The sequence below is a fragment of the Felis catus genome, chromosome B4 (genome assembly GCF_018350175.1).
Source record: "Felis catus isolate Fca126 chromosome B4, F.catus_Fca126_mat1.0, whole genome shotgun sequence".
In the NCBI taxonomy this organism is placed as follows: Eukaryota; Metazoa; Chordata; class Mammalia; order Carnivora; family Felidae; genus Felis; species Felis catus.
In genome coordinates this window covers 5,861,655-5,882,916 of record NC_058374.1, presented here as the reverse complement: position 1 = coordinate 5,882,916, position 21,262 = coordinate 5,861,655, and the positions used below count along the sequence as shown (strand labels likewise).

The 21,262-nt window shown below is 51.6% G+C and overlaps 1 protein-coding gene and 1 long non-coding RNA gene across 2 annotated transcripts in view; one reads left to right on the top strand and one right to left on the bottom strand.

The window, feature by feature from the left end:
• The window catches only part of PFKFB3 (6-phosphofructo-2-kinase/fructose-2,6-biphosphatase 3), a 75,389-nt gene extending 73,159 nt beyond the window's left edge, over positions 1–2,230 (bottom strand). Inside the window, exon 1 of the mRNA XM_023256312.2 lies at positions 2,084–2,230. Within this exon, the coding sequence (XP_023112080.1) occupies positions 2,084–2,099 (16 nt within the window). The 5' untranslated portion in view covers positions 2,100–2,230. The remainder of the gene's footprint in view (positions 1–2,083) is intronic.
• A 56-nt stretch (positions 2,231–2,286) lies between these two features.
• On the top strand, positions 2,287–11,032 carry LOC109501292. The gene is made up of 2 exons (XR_002159238.3): positions 2,287–2,896; positions 7,576–11,032. It is a non-coding gene; the product is annotated as an uncharacterized LOC109501292 (long non-coding RNA).
• The last annotated feature ends 10,230 nt before the right edge of the window (positions 11,033–21,262 follow it).

Sequence of the window (21,262 nt, the reverse complement as noted above, 5' to 3'; positions counted from 1 at the left end):
ACTGAACAAACCAGGTCTCCCTGCAATTTCCACTTGGGCTCACTTCTAGGTAGGAGATCACGACTCAATCAAGTGGGGGAGTTCTGGCTCGGGCTCCAAGCCCTCCAGAGTCCCAGCCCTGGCTGGCTTACCACCAAAGCTTCCAAAACCCAGCAACTACTGTTCCTCCCATCCTAGGACCTTCACGAATTAGCATCCACAGAACAGAGGAACGGTATTGTCCCCTTCGTGCAGCAATGACAAAGCCTCAACCTTTAGCAGTTTGCAAATGTTTTGTCCTGCGTGAGCTATTAATACTGTCATCAAGGGAAATCGTCACACGTGCAAGATCATTTAGCTGCGCAGGTATTTAATCCTTGATGTGGATGCTCGCCACCCCCTCCCCGGCCCCCACCAACAAGTGCTGGGACAGGCCTTCTGGGAGCTCCCCCGCAGAGACCACAAGGAAATGAGCGAGCGGAGAAGTGGTAAAGTCAGCAGACATGCGACTGTTCACGCTGCAGTTAAATGAGGTCAGGTGAGAGCCTGAGGGACCGTCTAGGCAAGGCCGCCATGTTATAAGTGGAGTAATGGAGACACTGAGGACAGTGACCGAGGGGCGGGACGTCGTGAGCTGACAGAGGACCGAAGACAGCTTTCTCCCTGCTCCTAGAAGCAGAGGCCTTCCTTCTCACCACCCCCCCACACACCCCGCCTGCTCTTAGAAGCAGCCGCCTTCCTTCTCACCAGTCCCGTTCACAACCAGGAGCTCTATCACGCAACCTTTGTGAAAAGGACAAAGGCCAACAGGGCTTCAAGTGCAACCAGAGCATTGGCCTAGAATCTGAGTTATGAGGGAAGGAAGAGCCAGCAAGAAGACAGGCAGAGGGCCACCCAGCTCAGTCCCAGCCGCCCCCCCCCCCGGGGGGGCGGGGTGGAGGCTTCCTCTTAGTTACTCCTCACCCGGCCAGGGTACCCAGGTAGGGGTGGGTCACCAGAGCCCACACCCCTCCCCACACGAAGATAAAAGGGGAAGGAGTCAGACAGCTCGGACGGGGAAGTAAAACTGAATCTCCCTCTCTACCCTGGGCTCCGAGCTGACCGGCAGCCGCCAGGATCCGAGCGGAGCCGTGCAGTGACACGGCCTTCATCACCCGGCTAGCCAACTGAGGCCAAATACAGTGGGTCCCCCTTCCGGGGCAGGGGCCACAGGAGAATCTGAGGCTCGCGGACAGGGCTTGTGCACCCCCCCACACACACCCCCCCCCCTGCAGAGGGGGAGGGCCCAGTGAACAAGCTTAAATGCCAGGCCTGCAGGTGGGCCAGGTGGGTGTCGCCGTGCCAGGCGCAGGGCGGGGGGGAGGTCTTGCCTCAGGGCACCTTCCTAGGCCAGGCCGACCTCACCTCCGGTCGGTATCCGCCTTTCGGTGCAATGTCCCACCGGTCCCACACAGCCGTCCCCAGTCCCCCATTTTGCCGAAGAACTGAGGTTCCGGGTGGTTTACATGACGTCCCAGGAGTCGGAGGGTAGAGAAGGGCGGCGGCAGGACTCGCACACAGACCTGCCTCTCCCACCCGCGTGTCCCGGCGGTCCCTCCCCCCGGACTCAGCCTGCCACCGAGTGCGCAGCGGGGAATCCCACGCGGCCAAGCCCCCGCCACCGAGGGCCCCCAGCTCGCCGGTCCGCGCGCGACCTCCAACTTGATGAGGCGCGACCGGGGGTTCGTTCAAAGTCGCGCGAGTGGCGCAGGCCCTGGGCGGCCCGCGCGGCGCACCGGCCGGGACACGTGCGGCGGCGGCGGGGGCGGACGGGGCAGCGCGCGGTCCGAGGGCGGTGCGGGACCGGGGGCGGGCAGGGCCGAGGGCAGAGCCGGCGCGGGGAGCGGTGCGGAGGGCCGGGCAGTGCCCGGCAGCGCGGGGGGTGGCGGGCGGCGCGGGGCCCGGGGTGGGTGGGGGTGGCGGGCACGGCAGGGCCGGGCGGGGCGGACGACGGGGGGTCGCGCGGGGAGCGGCGCGCGCCCGGGGGGGAGGGGAGGGGGAGACCACGCGGGCTGGGCTCTCGGGGCTGCGTCCCCGGCGGCCGCGCGCGGGGTTGGGCGCCTACCTTTCCTGAAGGGCATCGCGGAGGGGTGCGCCCCGCGGGGCCGGCCCGGGATACCGAAGCCGGGCGACGTCCGAGTGCCAGCCTCGCGGCTCGGGGGCGCCTGCGGGCGCCGGGCGAGGGAGGGGGGAAAGGGACATATTTGGACAGAGCGGGGCGCGTCACCGCCGGAGGGTGGGACCGCGGCGAGGCGGGCGGCGCGGCCTCGGGGGCGGGCCCGGCGGAAAGCGCTTAACCCCTGCGCGCCCGGCGCCGCTGCGCGCCCCTCCCCACGCCGCGGGTACACCTTCCGGGCGGGGCCTCGGGGGACCGCCTCCCGCGCTGATTCTGCCCTCGGGCGCTCGGCACCGGCACGGGGGGTGGGGGGGAGGGGGGGGCGGCGCCAACGGCGGGCCGGCGTGGACGGAAATTAAATGAAGGCCGGAGGGAGTAACCCCCGCAAAGCGCATCTCTGGCCGCCCTCGTGGAAAATCCTTCCAGCTCCTGGGCTCCCGCCCGGCGCTCTTCCACCCCCCACCCCGACCCCACCCCGGCAGTGATCGCCCCCGGCAAACTGTGCGTCTCTCTCTCCCTTGCGCATCGCTGTTTCCCCGGGGACCTAGAACAGCACCTCACATCCTGATCAATACATATGTCGAAAATAATTTTAAAATAATAATAATAATGGGACTTTCAGGAACCGTAACCTCGAGAAATGGAGAAGGGAGACCATTCCTCACATCACTAAACATTTTGTGTGAAGGCCAGCACCTGAAAAATGCTTAACTACTTGGTGGGATCAAATTTCTCAAAGGCAGAGGTCATCTATCCGTCCAGGTGAGAGTTAGTTCCTGTGAAAAAGTGCTATTTTATGTTACAATTTGAAGAAATGGTGTTGGGAACAGTTTCCAGATCTAATATTTAAGGTACCTATGCAATTCCCCACTTTCTACGTAGTGGAAAAAAAAAAATCCAGGTGAACTGAAAAGTCAGAGCCAGTGGGGTGTTCGTGGGTTTTTAATAATTTCGTGATGGGGGGGGCGCCTGGGTGGCGCAGTCGGTTGAGCGTCCGACTTCAGCCAGGTCACGATCTCGCGGTCCGTGAGTTCGAGCCCCGCGTCGGGCTCCTGTTTCTGATTCTGTGTCTCCCTCTCTCTCTGCCCCTCCCAGTCTCTCTCTGTCCCAAAAATAAATAAATGTTGAAAAAAAAAATTTTTTTTTTAAAATAATAATTTCGTGATGGGGGGGCGGGTGCAGTTCCTTGGGCTGCTACCCTTTATGGGTGGTGGTCCAGACTCCACCCCCACATTCGAAGGGAGCCCACGTCAGAGAGAAGGAAGCCAGCGTTGGTTCAGACAAGGTATTGTCATTTGGGTTCCTGAGCTCTCCGACTTCAGCTCCTGAGTGTGGGTGTCAGTCTGTGTAAGAGAAACAGGAAGTGGGGGGGGGGGGCAGATCTGACACCGAGAGAGATCGCCAAGGCCCTCTGCCCTTTCCCCTGCCACAACCATAACACCCAGCGGACCTGCACTTTACTCCATGGACTCACTTGCAGGAAGGCAAATTTTATCTAAGGCCAGATAAATGCAAGCCTGCACATCTCCGATTTGTGCGGCTGCGAGTCACAGTGAAGCCAGAAGACATGCACGCTGGTGGGGGGGGGGGCGGGAACCTCTTCCTTGTAGCTGGTGCCTTTACTGCCTTGCGGACTCAGGCGGCTGATTGTGATACAGTAAGACACGCGTATTTGGTCTTTGTTCCCAGTTCCTGGCACCTGGCGCTTAAAAACCTCGGAATCCCCAGAGCGAAAAGAGGGTTTTTGCATGTTCATGAAATGACTGGTGGCTGGGACACTTAGGTAGCTTCAGGATAAGGGCTGGTGGCCAGAAAGACCACATCATGCTTAGAGGGTTGGAACTCTCAGCTCTATCCCCCCACCCCTACCCAGGGAGGGGAGAGGGGCTGGCAATTGGGTCGGATCACCAGTGGTCAGTAATGCGCATGTAATGAAGCCTGGATAAAAACCCCTAAATGACGGGTTCGGAGAGTTTCCAGGCTGAAGGTGGCAGGTTCCGATAGGACGGGGAGGCTCCACGCACCTCTACCCGCTCACCTCGTCCTACGCTCCTCTCCCATTTGGCTGTTCCTGAGTTATATAAACTGATACATGGCAATAAACTGATAATAACAAGTAAAGCACTTCTCTGGGTTCCGTGAGCAGCGCTAGCAAATTATGAAACCTGAAAGCGAAAGTCGCGGAGACCCCAGACTTTGTGGCCACGTCAGACAGAAGAGCGGGTACCTGGGCACCCAGTAGTTGCACTGGCATCTGAAGTGGGGGGCAGTGTTGTGGGGCTGAGCCCCTTGTTGCCCTGTGGGGTCCATGCCAAGCGCAGGGAGTTAGTGTGGGAACTGGATCCAAATGCAGGACACTTGGGAGAAGCGCTCGTAGGTGTGAAAGTCCCTCCACGCGGAATCAGAAGTGATGCAGGACCGGAGCCCCATCTCTCCACTCTTGAGCATAATCCCCTATAGGAACAACAGGGGACTCGTGGCTGTCTTATTCCCATCATTTCCGAGAGCAGCCCTCTCTGATGTTGGGTCTTGTTGTTCATAATCCCCGGGGACGTCTGTTCTTTCACGTCCAATCAGAACCTGCCAACAAGGGTTGCTGTGGACATTTCATAACCGCAAGAGTGTCTCTGCTTGTCCTTTGCACAAGGGAGGCAACAGCCTAGGCAAGTTCACACAGGAGAGAAACGAGTGGCCTGAAAAATTGGATTTGCTCAAGAACTACTAACTCACGGTGGCCAGTAGCCAGTATGGGCTGGGGTAGTGGTTCACAGCCCTCTGGTTTTCGGCGCGGAGGCAGAATTTGAAGAGATCTTAAGTGGAGAGTATATTCCGAGGCACTTTCCACAATATAGTGTGAGTCGCAGAGTGAAGGAATCGCATCATTATTCCCCAAACTCCCCGTTGTGTCCGCTGACATTTCTGTTCTGGGTCTGATGACCTATGGACGGGACAGTACTCTTCTGAGGAGCTCTGAGCACAGCACACTGCCGTCTAGAGTCGAGCCTAGTGGCTGGAACCTTGCGGAAACTGCAAGAGTTGTCAGGCGGGTTCCGGTCTTCCTCCAAGGGCCCCAGCTGTCATTGTGCTAGAATGGCCACCATCACTAGCACCAGCCTGTCATCGGTCATGGGGGGCCTGAGGACAGAGCTGCTCCAGCCCAAGGGCAGGGAGCAAGCTGCAGGACTCGATTTGTGACAGCTGGCTGGGCCCCAGGGGCGGTTTCTGATTTAGTAAGCCTGGGGCGGGGCCTGAAGCTTCCCAGGTGATAAGGGTGCAGCCGGCCCTCCTTGTGTAGGGCTGCGCTCAGACACCCAAGAGGGGGAGTGGGACCGGGCTGGGAGGGGTCCTGCAGGATCTGGAGCAGAATCAGGGCTCCTCCTACCCAGGGCAACAGCCGCCCTTCTCCTCTGGTCCCGGTGCTCCGCGGGGTGCCTCCTGGCCCAGGCTCTTGGGGCAGAAAGTGCCAGACCCATGGCCTCTAGTTTTCTTACTGCAGGAAGAAAAGGGCCCCGCTTCCCAGATTTCTTTTCCAGTTTGTAGGCCAAACTGAAGGCTTTCATGCTGTCTCCAAAGTGAGGGTAACCTCAGAGATCTAACACGTTCCACCCCGGAAATTCATCTTTACCCACAAGCCTTTCCTCTCTAGCTGTAGGATGTGAGGTTTGGTCTCCAGTGAAGGAACTGAGGTCATAGGAAGAGGGAACATTTGATCGGGGTCAGGGAACACTGGTAAAGAAGAGTGTGTTAGGAAGGAAGGAAGGAAGGAAGGAAGGAAGGAAGGAAGGAAGGGAGGGAGGGAGGGAGGGAGGGAGGGAGGAAGGAAGGGGCATGCCTGGGGACAGGGACCAGCAGGGCCCATAAAGTACTTGAGGGCCCCACCCCCACCTCCACCAGACTCCCCAGAGTGGTGAGTCCAGCGGCTGTCCCCACTGCGGGCCACCCCCCATTGATACGGTCCGGGTGGTTTAAAGCTGCTGCCGCCTCAAGCTTCTGGGCCCCTGGGTCCTGCCAAAAGGCAGACCTCCGGCCAGCCAGCCCTGGCGTGGGTGCGTGCAAGACGCAAGCAAGGGGTGAGGAGAAGACACTGGCTGAGAATCTCTGCCATGGCTTCCCAAGGCTGTATGATAGACCCTCTTCGAGCTTCAGTATTTTGCCTATAAAATGGGCATAATGCATTCTTTACAGGTTGCTGTAAGGATCGCGTGAAATCGTATTTGCCTGGAGCACACGTGCTCAGTGAAAGGCACCTGCCATTATGAGTAACAGCAGTAGTAGAGCTGGAAGCAGGGGCCCTGGGGTAGTGAGAGGGAAGGGTCCTCACATGGGGGAGGGGAGGGCGTGGGGCAGGAGCACGTGGGCTGGCCCAGGAATGTCAGGGCTGAGCTTCCTTGGGGTCGAGGGGGCCGAGGGAAATCCAGCTGCTGGGGGATGAACAACTATCCATTACCAGAATGTGTGTGTGTGTGCATGTGCGTGTGCATGGGCGCGCACCCATGCACGTGTTCACCTGCGCACACCTAATTATGGAACTGTGAAAGAATCAATGATTCACAGTATTGGAGAAAACTATAAATACTAAGGGTAGCTATAAGGACACATCTAACTCACGGCTGTTGGTTCCTAAACCCCAGTCTCCGACTGAAGGAGCCAAGAGCCCCCGGAGGGTTTGAGCGGCTAAGCACAGGATGAGCCTGGAACATCTTGTTGTGCCAGAAAATAAGTAATCACTTTGCAGGCCTGCCGACAAACGACGGGGACGCGTCCAAAACACACAGGGTCCAACGTGAAAGGGCTCCTCCAAAACAGTCATGGCAGCAATGGATTGTGACCCAGAGAACAAAGTGAGAAGCCATGAGTCCACACTGGCATAAATAAATAGGAAAGTGAATAGATACATAGGGGAGGAGGGAGAGCTCTTGCTCACAAATCCTAGACCTCACAGAAATGACTAGAATCCTAGCTCCTAGATGGAGAAGGAATCATGGCGCTAGAAAAGTCACCATTTGGCAAATAGCACAGAAATAATTGTTTCACAGAAGAACCCTCCGGGGAGGCTAAAATTAGCAAGCAGCAATAATGCAGTGAGACACAGGATATTAACAGTCTCAAAGTACCTCCTACAAGGTAAGCATTAGTTGCAAAGGGGAAGGTGGTGGCTTTGCGGTAGAAAAAACTGGAAGCCACCTCCACCACCTAATCAAAGTCAACGTCACCAGTAATGGACCAAATCAGCATCAGGTGCCTCTTGATACAATGCACTGAGAAGGACACATCACACGGGCAGTATTCTTGCGCAAAAATGCATAACCTGGATTTGATCACGAGGAGACATGAGACACCTAAAATAAAGGACATTACAAAAATAACTAGCAAACAGTTCTTCAAAAATGTCAAAATCGTGAAAGACAAAGATAGACTGAGGAAGTGTTCTTGCTTTACAGGCAGCTGACGAGCCATGAAGACCAAATGGAACATGGGATCCTGGATGGCTTCCTGAACCACAGAAGGGACATTAGTAGGACAGCTGGTGAAACAGGAATAGTACTGTACCAATATTAATTTCCGGATTTGGGTAACCGTACTGTGTTTATGCAACATCTGGAGAATTGGGGGAGGGGTGTTTGAGACTTCTTTAGACTGTTTGCAAAATGTTTGTAAGTTTAAAAATTCAGAATAAAGAGTTAAAAAAAAATTAGAGTAATCATAGAGACTGCAGAACTCGCTAAATGAGACAACTCCCAAACTGATCTGGCTGTGTAATCAGCTACTAATTACCATTAATGATGGGAACTGCTTAATTTCCAGGCAGCACAGTGAGGAGGAGCTTTTACCACAAACTTAGTGGCTTAAAATACCACCCACGTATTCTCTCCCGATTCTGTAGGTCAGAAGTCACACTGGCAAGACTGGGGTCTCTGCTCAGGGTCTCAGGAGGCCGAAATCACTGTGAGCAGGGGAGTTCCCAACCGGAGACTGGAGAAAAACCGCCTCGCCAGCTCATTCCCAGGGCAGAATTCAGTTCCTGTAGTTCAGGAGTAAAGTCCTCACTTCCTGCCGGCCGCCGCCAGCACTCTGTTCCCAGGGGCTGCCCGCATCCTTGCCACGTGGCCACCTCCTGTCTTCAGGTCAGCGGAGGCAGGTGGATGGCTTCTCGGGCTTTGAACTCTGACCCCTTCCTCTGGGACCAGCGGAGGAAACTCCCTGCCTTAAGGAAGGACACAGGCCCTTGCAGATGGTTTCCGTATCGTAAGCCCAGCTGATTTGGGATCCTACTTTTGTCAGCAAATTCACGGCAATACTGGGTTAGTGTTTGAGTAACTGGGGAAGGTTTGTGTACACGAGGGCCAGGAATCCTGGGGCCACGTGGGAGTCCTGCCTGCCGCAGGGTAGTTTCTTAAACCAAATAAATGGATATAAACGGGCAACAGGTTGGTGGACGGTGGGGGGCACGGCCTACCTGCTCTGAGGACGTGGGCTCCCCGGTGCCCACCAGATCAGTCTGACCTGGCTCAGAGAGAGTCTCCTTCTTTCCTACTAACCCTCCCGTTTAAACCGGTTCCCAAGTACAGCCCTGACCGTGTTGGAATGAAATTATCATCTCTTCTCTTTCCGGTCGCGGAGTTTCAGAAATCAGGATTCAGTCTCTAGGGGACAGACGCTATCCACATCCTCGCTGTCCCGGATGGAAGGAGAGTAGCATCGTGTTTAGTGCTCAGCAGCAGCTCCGGAGGCACCAGCAGCTGGGAGTGCACGCCAGCTGTTCCCTGCCAGTCGGGGACAGTTGTCCCTTTCTTCACAAGGGAAGAGTGGCTGCAGCGAACGGGGTTTAAGTTGGGCCTTTGAAGCCCACCGAGCCCAGGGCCGGGCTTGCATTGAGGATGGAATCACTGAAAACATCAGAGCCCTAACGGACTCCAGAATGTCACCAAGCTGCTCTTGTGAAGCTCGCTCCTGTGCCAGCAGATGACCGGGCTTTTTGTCGTTGTTGCAACAAGCGTGTCCTTTTTTCTCAGCACTCTGACAAACTCCTGCTTCAAGCAGGGGCGAGCATTCACCCCCACTCGCTACTGACAAAGCTGCGGCTAAGGGAAGTGGCCTGCCCTGGGCGCCTGGCCACAAAAGACGGAGCAGAGACCTCCAGCTGGGCCTCTCGACAGATGCCACTGTCCTCACCGTGCCACAGCCTCTCTCCAGGGAGCTGTGTTCTCTCCAGTCAGTCGTTGTCCTCCGGGCGGGGCATCACAGTCCTCAGAGGGCTTGGCTGAGCTGGGAACCCAGGCCCATCCGACCTCAGTGTTTTTAGTCTTAATAACCTATTTACGGCTGAGAAGCCAGACTGCCTCTTTCCCAGAAGTCAGGCACAACTGCTCTGGCCAAGCGGTGGCTTTCCACTCCCATTATGGTCCTAGAAGATGATGCTGCCCTTCTGAAGAGGAAAATGAAGAGTCTTTGTGATTCAAATGAGTCACATTGTCACCTCCAGAGAAAAAGCAAGTCTTCGAAGTGGGCTCTCACTTAACCCGTGATCAGAACAACTTGGAGGCAAACTGGACGGCATCGTGGAGGCTACGTGGTGGAAGATGTGTGACCAGCTCCAGAACTGGCCCTCCCTTCCACGCCCCGGGCCATTTCTTCCCTCCTCTGCCTCTGTGTCCCCATCTGTAAAATGCAGAGAATATTAGTTGTTGGCCCGATGTGAGGACCGAATGACTGCTTAAAAGAGAAGCAGGATTTCTTTTTTTTTTTTTAATGTTTATTTTTGAGAGAGAGAGAGAGAGAGAGAGAGAGAGACACTGCAAGCAGGGGAGGGGCAGAGAGAGAGGGAGACAGAGGATCCAAAGTGGGCTCTACGCTGACAGCAAAGAACTGGGTGCAGGGCTCGAACCCACAAACTGCGAGATCGTGACCAGGGCGTAAGTCAGAAGATTAACTGACTGAGCCACCCAGGCGCCCCGAAAACGCAGAATTTCTAATGTTGGAGGAACATATATTTTTACTGCACTTGAGGGTGGCTTTTCTACATTATACAAAAGACTGCTTCGAGATATTTCTATTTTTCAATATGCATTTTATCCAAATTCAAAATTTTAGATTTTCCTTAAGTTCTTAGGCTTAACTCAAAGCTGCATTATTCTACTTATAACCTTATCATATAAAATATAGTAAAACTTAACAGTCACTGTTCAGGGGAATTTGATGACCGGTCCCATGTAGAAACCCAGCTATTTAAACTGCCTTATCAATTAAAAACTGCATTTATGAAATACTTTATACTTCAGAACACTTTGGTTTGCTCACAAGCCTTGCCAAATAACCAACTAAATATGGTGAATCTTTAGTTCTTTTATTAAATGTTCCCATACTGCTGACAATCTTAATAAAATTGCATCGCACCTTTTAGCTTAAAGCTCAGGTCATGACCTCAGAGTCGTGAGATTGAGCCCCGAGTTGGGCTCTGTGCTGAGTGTGGAACCTGCTTAAGATTGTCTCTCTGTCCTTCCTTGGCTCACACGTGTGCTCGCTCGTGCTCTCTCTCTCTCAAAAAAAAAAAAAAAAATTTTTTTTTTTTTTTAAATGGGATCACAAGGCCTGTCCATTGGATACTCAAATTTGCCACATCCTCTTAAAATTACAAGTTCTCAAGATGCCCAAGAGATACTGGTCACCTAAACTTAGCCCCAAAATATCAAAAGTTTGGGTTTAATTTGCTTCATATTCCTCTGTTTAAATAGAAACTTTTCCACAGTTAAAAGAAAAAGACCCTGAAGAAACAGTTATGTCATATCAGCAAGTCAGGGCTCCTGTCCCAAGGCACTGACTAAGGTTACTTATCGACCAGAAAGACCCTGATTGGAACAGCAAAAAATATCCAACATAATAAAGATTTTCCAGACCTTCTGAACTGTGGGTTATTTTTGCAATAACATGTTTCCAACTAAAAAGAAAGCTAAATTGTACATCTGCTGCTGCTGGGAAGTTTCTAGATGGGACCTGAGAAGAGCTTTTCGGCTCTCAGAAGGCCTTTGCTGCTTCCAGAATTAGGGAATGAGTTTCTAATGGTGTCCCGGTCTGGGGTGCAGAGCGTCCTCAGGCCCAGGGCACTTAGCGACTACAGAGGAGGACAGCATGTGGACGGTCACAGGCAGGAGTGGAAAGCACAGTCCCGTGGAGTGAGGGAGCTTCACCAGTAGCTGTGGGGGTCACCAGAACGCTTGGTTCGAAAGCGCAGACGTCACACTCAACGGAGCTTAGGCCAAAGCGCGTCCTCTGGAAGCGTGCTGACATCACTCAGAACGGAAGGCGGGACCCCCAAGCCCGAGGGGCGGGTGGCCTCCTGAGGGGGAGCCGCAGGACCCCGCCTGGCTCTCATCTCTTCCTTCCACTGGTCATCTGGCCGTGTCATGGCCGACTGGCCTCCACCACGGGGGTTCCAGCGATGGGGGTGGGGTGCCAGGGGCCCCCCCACCCCGTCTCGTCTCGCCTCCCCCACCGCCGCTGGAACCGAGGGCTCTGAGCCGGCAAGAGTGGCTCCCGAGGGAGGGAGTGTTACTCGGGAAGCGAGTGGATCAGCCCGGGTCACAGGAGCAGCTCAGGCCGCGGGGCTTTCCCAAGGCAGAGCTCAGGGGGGTTTTACCAGAAGCGGCAGGGGGTCTCCGGACACCAGGACCACGTCATTCAAGGTTGACCGGTGTGGTGGGGTGCGGGAAAGGAGCACCATTACGTCTTTCCCTTTTACCAGTGAAGCAAAAGCTTGCCCTCAAAGACCCAGATATTTCTGCAGCCATCCCATTAGGCAGAATTAGAACTTGGGTGCTGGGAAGCAGCAAGGGTACGAAAAGAAGGGGTAGGGGGTGCCGGTTCCCACAGAGCTCCTGTGTGGACGGGAGGGGATGTGAAGGCCTTTCGGTCTTGCTCAGGATGACCCAGTGATGGTTGGGTGACGGGTTCTCCATGGGAGATGCGTTCTCTCTGTTTACACCCCAGTCCTTAAAACTGACAGCAAATGTTCTAGACAAGCACCAATCTTGGACTAAGGACTTTTAAAACGTTTTACTAAAATGAACGGTTTTCAGATTTCCAAGATTAATCCGAAATTCACGACATGCTGTCTAGTAGGGGTGTCAGGCGTCTCAACTCGGTCATCTGTCGGAGGGTGCTTAGGGCCCCTCTCTGGCTGGCTGGACTGACAACTGGAAACTGATGGGGGCTTGGACCCACAGGTCTCGCCCACCCCTGGCCGAGAAGAGGAGTCGAGGAAGACTGCACGAGCCAGGTGAACATCTGAGGGTTTGGGTGGTTGGGGGTGCTCAGTGGCTTCCGCAAGGGGTTCACGCTTTGGAAGTTTTTGTTTTAATATGGCTCTAAAAGCCAGAAAACGGGGGAAATAATCTTTCCTCTAAAGCTCACAATGTGTTTTTCCGGCGAATTATACCTTCATCTGTTTGCTAGCGCTAGTGTTTACATACCTTAGAACCATATTTATACCCATATTTTCAACATGATTTTAAGGCATCTGGTACACTATTAATCATATGACCTAACAGAATTTTAATAAGTACTTTTTTTTTTAATGTTTATTTATTTTTGAGACAGGGAGAGACAGAGCATGAACGGGGGAGGGTCAGAGAGAGAGGGTGACACAGAATCTGAAACAGGCTCCAGGCTCTGAGCTGTCAGCACAGAGCCCGACGCGGGGCTCGAACTCACGGACCGCGAGATCATGACCTGAGCCGAAGTCGGGCGCTTAACCGACTGAGCCACCCAGGCGCCCGTTAATAAGTACTTTTAATTTAATAAATACCTCATCAATAGGTAACTGGTATAAAAATATATAATTTCCCTGAATATTTTTTCCAACCTGCTCTAGTCGGCAAATTACAGCTGGGCTTAAATGGTTATTCTGTGCAGATAAACAGAGGGCATTTTCTAACACCGAAAAAAGCAAGCTGTACCCCATTCCCTCCTCACCTACTATTTCCAAATCGACTTCTTCATAAAGAAGTTCAACGTCTTACTTCAGCTGCTTCTTCCCCTTTACATCCCAGGAAGAGGAAATATTTCAACCCAGGAAAGCTCACTCAGGGCCATCAAACAGCACAGGGGGTCTGATGGCACCACCCAGGTGGCAATGTCTTCAGTCTTCGGAAAAACTTCTGGGTTTGCCCCAAAGTAGGAGGGGACTTGGTACTCAGAATGTGGGCTTGTGTGGGTGACCTGCTGGGAAACCTAAGAGCACATGTAGGAGAAAAGTTTATTTATGTCAGAAAATATGCACCTATCTGATCGCTTGGAGGGAAAGCATGGCCTTTATTCCCGTGTGGTTATTGTTACAAAAATACTACAATTGGTGGGGGGTGCCTGGGTGGTTCAGTCAGTTAAGCATCTGACTCTTGATTTAGGCTCAGGTTGTGATCTCATGGTTTCAGATAAGCCCCGTGTCAGGCTCTGCACTGACAGCGTGGAGCCTGCTTGGGATTCTCTCTCCCTCTCTCTCTGCCCCTCCCCTGCTCTCGCTCAAAACAAGTGAACACTAAAAAAAAATAATAACAGTTGGTGAGACGTCACCAAGTGTGGAAATCATACACCGCCCTTACTGCCGAGGCGGATGCCTGATGAGTTTTGTCAGCGACTGTCCATCATGAAGTCTGCAGAGGATCTGAGAAAATGATCCGTTTTCATTTCCTCAAGAAAAAGGGTGGCTTTGGTTTGAAGCTCTCAAGCAAAGCCCATGCCTTGCCATTCAGAATGTGCTCGGTCCAAGACAAGGAATATATGAAACAGAGATGTCCACAAGTAAGCTCGGGCAGAGGAAGGGGACACTGGCGGGCACCCTACTCCCCTCTTGCTGCGTCTCCAGGCACCCGCCCGCCCCCAAGTCCCGGACCTGAGCTGAGAAACCCTGCCCTTCCTTCCCGGAAGTCCCCCTGACAAGGTGCGCATGAATCTTTAACGGGGTGGGGTGGGGGGCACTGACAACTGCTCGCACTACCGAGGCTCAGGGGAAGACGGGAGTGTGGCGAGAACCTGGAGAAGAACGCGGTCTCGGTGGATGGAGGGGAGGGCTCACCTCAGCCGGATCACGTCCAACAAGCGGGCAAATATGCCAAGCGGTTCGGAGACCAGGAGTCGAGGGAAGAGGATGCGTGGTGGGTGGGAGGTGAGAAAATCCTCCCGGCCTCTTGAAGACCTTCTAGGGACCAGAGGTTTTATTGTTAGCAAATGCCGTGTCTTCCCCAGAAAAGGTCTCCCCTTTTGTTTTCTCCGATAACGTCCAGACTTGGGTCGTTGCAGAAACCCTGCTTCCGTACCTTTGGAGGCTTCGCGAACCTGCACAGGAAGGGCAGGAAAGGGACTGCATTTGGATGACACGCTTGGAAGACACAAGAAGACTCTGTGGCCTGGGTGCAGGAAGGTAAGCGGGGCTGACTGCTGCGGACTGGGGGGATCTTGGGCAGGATATGGGGGGCCAGGACTGTTTTTGCCTCGCAGAAGGGTAGACACAAAGCATCAAAATTTCCCTTGAACTTCTAAAGTAATGCAGCAGCTCTGCATTCCATTAAAAAAAAAAAAAAAAAAAAGTCAGGTGAGGAGTTCTTCACCCGCCTCTGAGTCCCACATACATAGGTCACTTTTTAAGGGAACATACTATCAAGACATTGTGAGAGCCACTGAACCAGCACGGTAACTTCTGGAGATTCCTTTAAGAGGCCATTCCCTGTACACTTTGAGGGGAAGCCAAGCCGGCCTGGCTGCCTGCCTCCCCTCCATTCACCCTCTTGTCCTTGGAGAGAGAACGTGCCAGTGTCAGCGGGACGCGGGGCAGTTGGAAGAGAGGGCTACGGCCCAGCCTCCTCCGCAGCTGCTGGGCCTTTGTCAGAGTTCCGTCCACCGCCGTGGAAGTCCAAGTACTGCACCGCGGTGTGCAGGGCCGCGGGCACGTGCCTCATGGACCCCTCTTGTCCCCCACCCCCTTCTCGCAGGTGGAAGGCAGACACGATGGATGGAACTTAAGTGGCCTTCGCAGACCATGAAGAGAAGGGCACAAGCTGACGATGACAGAGCCATCAGCCTCGGGGGTCCCTGGATGCAAAGCATGCTCTTATTTAAGCTACTGTACTGCGTTGAAGAGTGCCCGACCCCCCCCCCCCCCCAAATTTATGTCCCGGCACCTCAGAACATGACCCTATTTGGAAAGTGTCTTTGCAGATGCCATTAGTCAAGATGAGGTCATACGAGAGTAAGGTGAGTCTTAAGTCCCATATGACCGGAGACGGCATGCTATGTGATGACATTTGGAATTAAGTCTCTAAGTCAGAAAATGCCAGGGGTGGCCAGCACCCACCAGAAGCTCGGAAGAGGCAAGGAAGGATCCTCCCTTAGGGCCTCCGGAGAGAGCACCACCCTACTGACACCTTGATTTCAGAATTGTAGCTTCCAGGACTGAGAAAGAGAGAAGTTGTTTGAAGCCACCCGGTTGCGGTATTTGCTATGGCAGCCCCAGGAATCGGCCACAGCTACTGTTCGATTTTGTTGTCTTTGCCAGCGAGGCCTAACCTTGCAGAACACACTGCTCTTCCATTTGGCTCTAATGTCACTGGCCACTGAGGAACTGTGAATTTTGCTGGCAAATGGCTGAGGATTCCCACTGATTTATAGGAAATGAAGGCAGTTTTATGACCAGCTCCACTCTCTGTCCAGAACCTTCCTTTCCACACCTCCCACTGAGCCTCAGCAGTGCTCTCTGTGACCGCTTTTCCCCACAACTTGATACAAAAATGCCAGATGAGGCAGAGTAGGAAAGCTGACTGGTCAACCAGGTTGCTCTGAGCTTACTTTCTAATACAGAAGTTCTCCTTCCGCCTTTTTGTATATTCCCCCTGCACCCTTCTCCCCTGTCTGTCCACCCCCTGACCCAACCGTTCTGTGCAAGGAACCTTTGGGCCATCCCAGAAACAGTCTCAGAATGCTCCCAGGGGTGGGAGGGAGGTTGGGGTGTATTTTCAACGTGCCTAAATAGCTACGGGAAGGAGAACATCTACTCCCAGATTTCAGCTCTGTAACCGCATTAACTCGGAAAAGAAGACAATAGCCAGAGTTGTAGTCGGATAACTGCCGTGTCAAGCTAACTAGGCAGGATCCTTGCCCTCTGCTTCTCCTCGTGATGTAAAGGCCGGTGCCAACCTCAAGGGTACACGCAGCCTCTGCTGACAGCCTGATCTATCACTGCCTCCCTGTCGCAGCAACAATGAGCCGATGAGAACGTACGGGTCAACTTTCTCCCTTTCCAATACTGTGACTCCACTCATCTCTCAATTTTCAATTACATTAATGCCTGGCAGGGATGTATTCTGTTAAAGCAAGAATGTAGAAGATAGAAGACTCTAAAAATTAGGGCCCGACATGAAACACAGCCAAGGGAAGTCTCGAGATGGCAATGTCCAGCAGGCCTAGGAAGGGACCAGTCCAAATTGGGGCAAAGGCCAGAGAACTCTGGGGGAGAAGCCTCCAGGAAAAATACGGATCTGACAGACTGATACGCCTGACCCGGGGGGAAAAGTATTAAATGGCAGATAAACACCAATGGAGAAATTAGAAAAATCTTAAAATAGGTACATCCACTAAACAATTTTTTAAAACTAGGCAGTTATTATCTCCAGAAAACACAAAGGTTATATTAAAAAATAACCATAATATACCACCTGGATAGTGCTTGAATCATATTTATGCACTAATTAGTTTGCAGTGACTGTTGCTTTAACACAGAATTTTAACGTAAATATTTAACAAGAGCTGGAGAGAGAAATGAGCTTTAAGACAGCTCTTAAACCCAATGAGTTGGGTTAAAAAAAGCTAAATCCTCCTCTCTCATAATAGGAAATCACTAGAAAAATGTCTACAAATGATAAATCAAGAAATAGCTTATGAGCAAATGAGTTTGAGATAGATAAATGCCATAAAATGTCAGTTAGAAGAGTTGAATGCATTTTCCTTTGGGTAACAAGACTGATGTGGCATAGGGCTGTTCTAATTGGTTATGAGCCTCTGAGCACTTAGTGCATTTTATAATTACGTGTATACATTATTTTGAAAAATTAAAATAAAAACTGAGACTAGGAACTTGCTTCTCAACCCAAATTTTGGGAAGAATTATGCAAAATTCAGGTCACAATGACTCAGTACAGCTGGCCCCTCACGAAGTGCCCATATCCATACTCGCCTGTTTGCTTCCAAATGATAGTGTCCACGTGATTTTCTTAGTTCTCGACCTCAGCCCTAAGAACAGTGTTCCAAGTAACTGCAAAGTGTGTCTTTGCTAGTCGAAGACTGTTTGCCAAATTATCAGACTTTGATTCTATTTGTTCCTTCTGTTCTTCGAAGACAAATCCGTAATAAAATTCTCTTAGCAACCCCATTCCCGTTGACCTATTTCCTTCCCTCACGTAGGCTCTGGCTTCAGCAAGCCACAGATCCGCCCACAGGCTCTGTCATAAACCCATCCACGGGGACAGTGGCTTCACTTACCAGAAACTTGAAAACATCGTGTGTTCACTGCATAGATGGGACACTTGAGCAATGGGAGAAAAGCGCCCCAGGAAGAAGATAATACAAGGGCTTTAATAAGAGGTATTTTTAATATCGCCTGATAGTGCAGAGGAGGGAAAAAGGGTGGTTGCTAAAGAAAAAGACCCAGCTGTTTCCAAATTTAAAAGTCACTGGTACATTTAAAAATAATCTGCAAACCATAGAACTTTTAAAGGGACAATCATGTAATGACACTTTCTCTGTTATCACCGTTGTATGAACCCATGACATTTTACATGCAAAATATTTCCCTAATCTTTCCCTTTCTCACACTTTTTAAAAAACAGTTTTAGGTTATCTTTAAAAACTGAAATCTATTTTGTGAATGTCTAGCAGGTAAGTGCGAAAGGAAACTTACTAAATCACATTTCGCAGAATAAGGTCTATGTGTTTCTCTTGATTTAGCAAATAAAATCTCTATTTAAAAAAATTTTTTTAATGTTTTTATTTATTTTTGAGACAGAGAGAGACAGAGCATGAGCAGGGAGGGGCAGAGGGAGAGAGGGAGACACAGAATCCAAAGCAGGCTCCAGGCTCTAAGCTGTCAGCACAGAGCCCAATGCGGGGCTGGAACTCACACAGTGTGAGATCATGACCTGAGCTGAAGTCGGACGCTTCACTGACTGAGCCACCCAGGCGCCCCAAATAAAATCTCTATCGTAACAACCGAGTACTAAGAGGAATATACTTCTAGAAGAAAACTGCTAACTGTCCCACACTGTCGGTATATGTGCATTTATATAAAATGCCATTATTAAATTCATTCCTCTTCAAAAGTTGTAAATAGCTTTGTGATGTACGGCTTTAAAAAATAAACAACACATGCAGCTCCATAATTCAGATACACCCAAACTCTTAAGGTTCTGGTCCAGGCCTCAACCACTTCTGTATCTTATTGCCTTAGATGAGAGGTCAGCAAGTAAGTGAGAAAAGACAGAAAGACAAATTGTGGAACAAGTTGACTAATAAAAGCTGCAGAAGAGATACAATGAAGGAAGATGTCATGATGGAAGGGGAGGAAGTTATCAAATATTAGGTGAAAAATTTCCAGAATAGGAATTCAAAGGACATGAATTTCCAGATTGAACAAGTCCATCCCAAACGCCTAGCGTAATGAATGAAGACACATTCACAAAACCCTCCAGAGAGAAGAGACCCAGCTCATAAAGGATGACATTCACTTTCCCAATTGCACTGAAGAAAGAGGACAATGTAGTGATACCTGCACATTTTTGAGGGAAAATGGGTTTTATGCAGGAATTCTGTATTTAGTCAAATTATCAAGTACAATGACAGAATCAAGATATTTTCAGATTCAAGGCCTCAAAAAACGTATCTCCTAGGTCTGTCTTCTCAGGGAACCACAGAGGATAAGCTCCACCAGAGAAAGAGAGAAAATCCAGAAAACAAAGACAAAGAGTCCAACATAGGAGAGATAAGAGATTTTAACAAGCCCTTTGACTTCCTAGAAAACAGAAGAGTTAGCTTTTTTTTTTTTTCAATGTTTTTATTTATTTTTGGGACAGAGAGAGACAGAGCATGAACGGGGGAGGGGCAGAGAGAGAAGGAGACACAGAATTGGAAACAGGCTCCAGGCTCCGAGCCATCAGCCCAGAGCCTGACGCGGGGCTCGAACCCACGGACCGCGAGATCGTGACCTGGCTGAAGTCGGACGCTTAACCGACTGCGCCACCCAGGCGCCCCAAGAGTTAGCTTTTGAACATCCCTTCCCACCCGCTCCCCATTTGTCCTTTCAAGTGAGTCAGAAAGCAACAATAATCAGAAACGAGTATTTGTGTTGTTACAATATCTTGTACATCGCTCTTGGCTGAGCCAGCGGTACACTATGATTAGCGTTATTATACAACTTTTCCTGGAATTGGTGGAGCCCAGTTTCCCCTGGAACTGAGTCAGCACAGTCCACTTGCCCCTGGAGACGTCCTTCTGAGTGCCCTCATCTTCCCACCTCCCACATCCCGGAGTCTCTGGCCCTTCTGCGCACCTCCTGGACCAAGACTCCCTCTCTCCTGTGCCGTGTCTCCTGTTTCCCTGAGTCAGTGTCATCTTTTTCTGGATTTACTCCTTAAGGTGCAGTGGGTGGAAAAGTGAAATTAAGAAGGTGGAGACTGAGTCCTATTCTTAGACACGTGCTTAGGACGAGAAAGGCCGACAATGGCAGCAGCGGAGGGCGGCTGGTGGAAGTAGCCTCACGAGGACGTATTTAGGAATAAGGAGGCAGAGACCAGAAGCGACCCAGCTAAAACAGATAGAAGCAGTTACTGCAGGGGAGATGCGGAGCAGAGGCTGTTGTTTTCTGCTGTAAGGCTCGTGCTGACAGTAAGCCCTGCGTGAGCAGCAGTTCCCTAGGTGCCAGCTAATTGTTGGAGGAATACAGGCAAAGGGTCAATTCTCCAGGCACAGGCAAGAACGTGAGCCAAAAAAATCTTGCCAACCTTTCTATCTGCGGGACTATCCGCTGAAGGTGTGCTGGGGTGACAACAAGCACGAGGGTTGGGGAGAACTCCCCAGTTTACCAGTTTACAGAGCCGAAGCTTGGCTAGACCAAAATACTCTTGGATACGGGAAGTAAACCTGAACAGCAAAGGCATTACTCTGGCAGATCAGAAGAGCCAAGGTCAGATCAAGGAGACCACCATCTACTCCAGGCAAGAGATATGAGGCTCTGAAATCAAGGCCCTCCCCCTGGGTTAACACGAAAGATGGAAAAGAAGCAGACTCCCCAGGTCTCAATTACAGACGGGTTTGGGCTCTAAGGGAGAAGGAGAAATCAAGATTCCTAGGTTTCTGACTTAGGTGATGTTCTCCCCCCACCAAATTAGAGAGCTCGGCAGGAGGTTTGGAAGGGGGAAAGTGAGTGAAGCTCGAACATGTCTGAGGCGGGAGGGGGATGTCTAATAGGCAGCTGGATGCAGGTCTGAAGTTTTGTAATGACTGGCTGAGATAAAGACGTGTGTTAGTCACAGCAGAAACCAAAGGCCAGGAGAGCAGATAAAATCTCCCAGGGACAGGGGTGAAGGGTGAGCGATAAGCAAACACCCACAGGAAGAGCGGTCACAGCCCTCAAGAAGGGAGTGGTTAACAGTGTCAAATGCCATAAAAGGTCAAGAAAGAGAACCGAATAGACCCCCATTAGAGGCGGCTCACAGGGATCTTCAACGGAGGGCTGGTGGCAGCAGAGGTGTGATCTGTAGTCCATTACAATCCCTGCTCCTTAAGTGTCAAAAGTCAGCAGGTGGCCACAGTGGGCTGGCCAGAGGGCTGGCCAGAATGTGAAAGAAGAGGCAGGGCACTGGGGAGGAGAGTGAGTTAAAATTCAAGGGTTTAACTTTTTTCCCCTAAAGAAGGGAGAAATTTGAGAATGTTGCACTGCGTCAGAAGAGTAGCCAGTCCAGGGAGAGTTTGAAAATATGGAAGAGTCTTAGGCATACGGTCTTACCACACGATCCAGCAATCACACTTCTAGATAGTTACCCAACTAACATCCACACTTATGTCCACAAAGAACCTGCACACAAATGTCTATAG